General features: G+C 55.3%; 1 protein-coding gene across 1 annotated transcript in view; it reads left to right on the forward strand.

Moving 5' to 3' along the window:
• Positions 1-288: 288 nt before the first annotated feature.
• NXNL2 (nucleoredoxin like 2) overlaps positions 289-3263 on the forward strand; it is an 8599-nt gene continuing 5624 nt past the window's right edge. Inside the window, exon 1 of the mRNA XM_006917266.3 lies at positions 289-728. Within this exon, the coding sequence (XP_006917328.1) occupies positions 427-728 (302 nt within the window). The 5' untranslated portion in view covers positions 289-426. The remainder of the gene's footprint in view (positions 729-3263) is intronic.

A 3263-nucleotide genomic window follows, 5' to 3' on the forward strand; every position in this document is an offset into this window, starting at 1 on the left:
GAAGAGCGCGGCGAGACTGGAAGCACGGAGGCAGCGTGCGGGCAGGTACAGAACAGAGAGCCGCGCGGAAAGTAGGGGAATGGGAGGTGGAGGAGGCGCGGGGGAGGGCGTGGGGCACTGCGCAGGCGGGGCAGGGCGGGGCGCAGGGGAGAGGAAAGCATCAGGGCGGAAGGGTACCCAGGCGACTCTGCCCCCTGGAGGCAGATGGTGCGTTGTAACTGCCACCGCTACCTGTGGGATAGCTAGTGTCTGTGAGTGTCCCCTCCCTCTCCCTAGTGCGGACGCTTCTGTCCCAGCTGGAGGCCAAGGCCCGTGCCGAGGCCGGCGAGGGTCTTGGGCAGCCCGGGCGCCCGGCGGTGCGAAGGGAGGCCGGACACCGCCGCCTGCTTTCAGGTGTCCTCCGTCGTAGGGGTCCTCGCACGGGCCATGGTGGATGTGCTGGGCGGGCGGCGCCTGGTCACCCGCGGCGGCGCGTGCGTGGAGGCTGAGGCAGCACTACAGAACAAGGTGGTGGCGCTGTACTTCGCCGCGGCCCGGTGCGCGCTCAGCCGCGACTTTACGCCGCTGCTCTGCGACTTCTACGCGGAGCTAGTGGAGCTAGCTCAGCCGCCCGCGCCTTTTGCGGTTGTTTTGGTGTCGGTGGACAGCAGTGCACAGGAGATGCAAGACTTCATGCGCCAGCTGCCGGGCACCTGGCTGGCGTTGCCCTTCCAGGACCCGTACCGGCAGTGAGTAGGGTCCGGGCTGGGGCCGCCGACGGGTCCCCCAAGTCCCGCGCCTGTCCCTGTAGTCGCAACCCTCCCCTCCCCGCCCCCCAAGCTGATGTGCACGCGGGTACATGGTAGTTTCTAGGCAGCTTTCCAAGGAGGCTCTAGCAGGTGGCGGACCGAAGTGTCGGCATCCCCGGACCCTGGCGCACACCACTCTCTGGCTTGGAGGGTCTGCATTTCTCACGAGCTCCAGTGATGCTGTGGTGCGCAGAGCCCACCCTAGGAACCGCAGTCCAGGACGCCCCGCCCCCCTGCACAGGGAAAACCCTGAGTCTGAAGGGCAGGAGAGGGGACCCCGGAGGCCACTCTGATCAGAACCCAAAACCGTGGAGTGACTGACCAGGCCAGCAGTGCAGGGGCTGGAAGAGAGGTGCGGGAGGCGGGCGCAGGGGGGCGAGGGGTCCGGGCGGGAGGGGAGGGCGGCAGGACCTCCGGGGCTGGAGGAACCCAGTTTGGGCCATGCTGCAGTTTTATTTTTACTGCCAATGACTGTAATTTTCCCAACTGTAAGGGCAGTTCCTGCTGCGACAACTATAAGGGAAACCAAGTTCCAGGACTTCTGCAGAGGCAGATGTCAGAGACGGCAGAAATCCTTGCTGTGAAGGATATCATCCAGCCCTTGTGTTAGAAAAGAAATGACAGGGCGGAGCCCCTCAGCTTTGTTGGATTTCAGTTTGTGAATGAACTAGAAATTGACCGTACTTCTCCATTGGCTGTGGTCAAGGCTCCGCGGAGGGGAGGAGAGAGGACTTGGAGGGAGGATGTGGGAGGACTTGGAGGCGATTTGGCAGAGGGCAAGTATGGCATGACCCCTAATGTCCAGCACATTGGGATCTCCTGTGGTGTCAGCGTCCAGACTTGGGTTTAATTGCACTTCACAAAGTACATGACCCCACCAACCCCTTAACAGACAGAAATTTTGCGCTTTGTTTTACAGGGACACATGCCACATTTCTCTGAGGAATTATTATCCAGTTGTCGCATTAACCCCCAAATTAAATTAATTGTCCTGTGATGACATTCCTCTGGACAATTAAAAATTGAAGCTAACTTTAGAAGTTCTATGGAAGTGTAACTCTTCCCTCAACACTTGCTTTCCATGATACTGAGGAAGAGATGAGGTGGGCAAGCCTGCTTCCTCGGGCCTCTCACAGCAGGACTAGGAAAGTCATACAGATGATAAGTCCAAATGATCAAGATTCACTTGGCAGAAGGATTTATTATAGCATCAAGTCTAGTGCTGGTTGTAAAATATGTTTTTATTTGCTTAGTGCTTAAGTTATGCACAGCTTTTGAACCCACTTAGTTTTGAAAGTGACAATAATCAAGCCAAGAGCTCAGACTTCCACAGAGTGCAGCTCTAGGATTCACTTGGGAGACCAGAGGCAAGGCATTAATTGCTGGGTATAATGATGCATCTCAGATGCACAAGGACTACGCTGACACATGAATTCAGAGCCATGTCAGGTAGTTGTATACCAGCATTTGGTGTCTACTGCCCATTTCACAGATGTGCCATTGAGGCGCAGAGGCTGGTGCCTCTGGCCCTAGGACCCATTTTTCTGCTCTGGCTGCCTCCTTTCTGAGAGCCAAAGACTGAGAGCCTGGAGGAGAGCCATCAGGACGCCCTCCCCTTCCCTAGTTATCTGGTCAAAGCCACTGAGGTTCCCTGCAGGCAGCTGAGCAGCTCAGGGCCCAGAAAGCCTCCTTGGGCCATCTCCATGGGCATCCAACCTCTATTTTCCTTTTGGGGAAGTTAGCTCCTTGTCCTTACCCCTTTCCAGATTGCACTCCATTAAACCTGTCATTGCTGTTTCTTTGTTAGGAAATGAGATATTTTGTGGGAATTCTTGGTGCTGTTTTCTCAATTCTGCTTATTCTGTCCCGAATTTATAGAATTAGATTAGGAGCAAAATGACAGTAACCACCAAGGAGAAATAAAAAATGTAGGGAGCATCTGGGCAGAAGTGGGGGAAGTTCCTAATGTGAACAGAACACAGCACTGTGCTCGATGCTATGGGAAAGTGGGGCCAGGGCAGTAATCTCCTGAGCCCCCTCAGTCATGGTGAGGGACCTATGCTGTCTGTCTTCCCTCAGCGGCTATCTATTGGATTACTGCTGACTGCCCAGTCGTAGGAAGAAGAGAGGAAATCACCACAGAGCCTCCACAGGGTCACCCTGGCATAGCTGGAGGTGGGACTGCTGCAAATGCCCCTGCAGGAAAAAAATGCCTGGAGTCGCTCACTTTGTCCTCAGAGTTGCTTAGATCTTGGCTTTGCAGCAGCCCACAAAAAACCACCACTACTACTACTACTGCCACCTTTCTGTCTAAACAAGCAAATGTTCACTGACATCCCTCCAACCAGAGGCAGCATGAGTGAGAGGAGGGACTGACCTTCCAGGCCTGAACATGAGGACAGCATTGAGGCCATCCTGCCCAACTTCCTTTCCTTTATTTTGGGCCCAAGAAAGAAGTAACAACTAAATTTGCCA

Source organism: Pteropus alecto, unplaced genomic scaffold (assembly GCF_000325575.1).
Source record: "Pteropus alecto unplaced genomic scaffold, ASM32557v1 scaffold427, whole genome shotgun sequence".
Classification (NCBI taxonomy): Eukaryota; Metazoa; Chordata; class Mammalia; order Chiroptera; family Pteropodidae; genus Pteropus; species Pteropus alecto.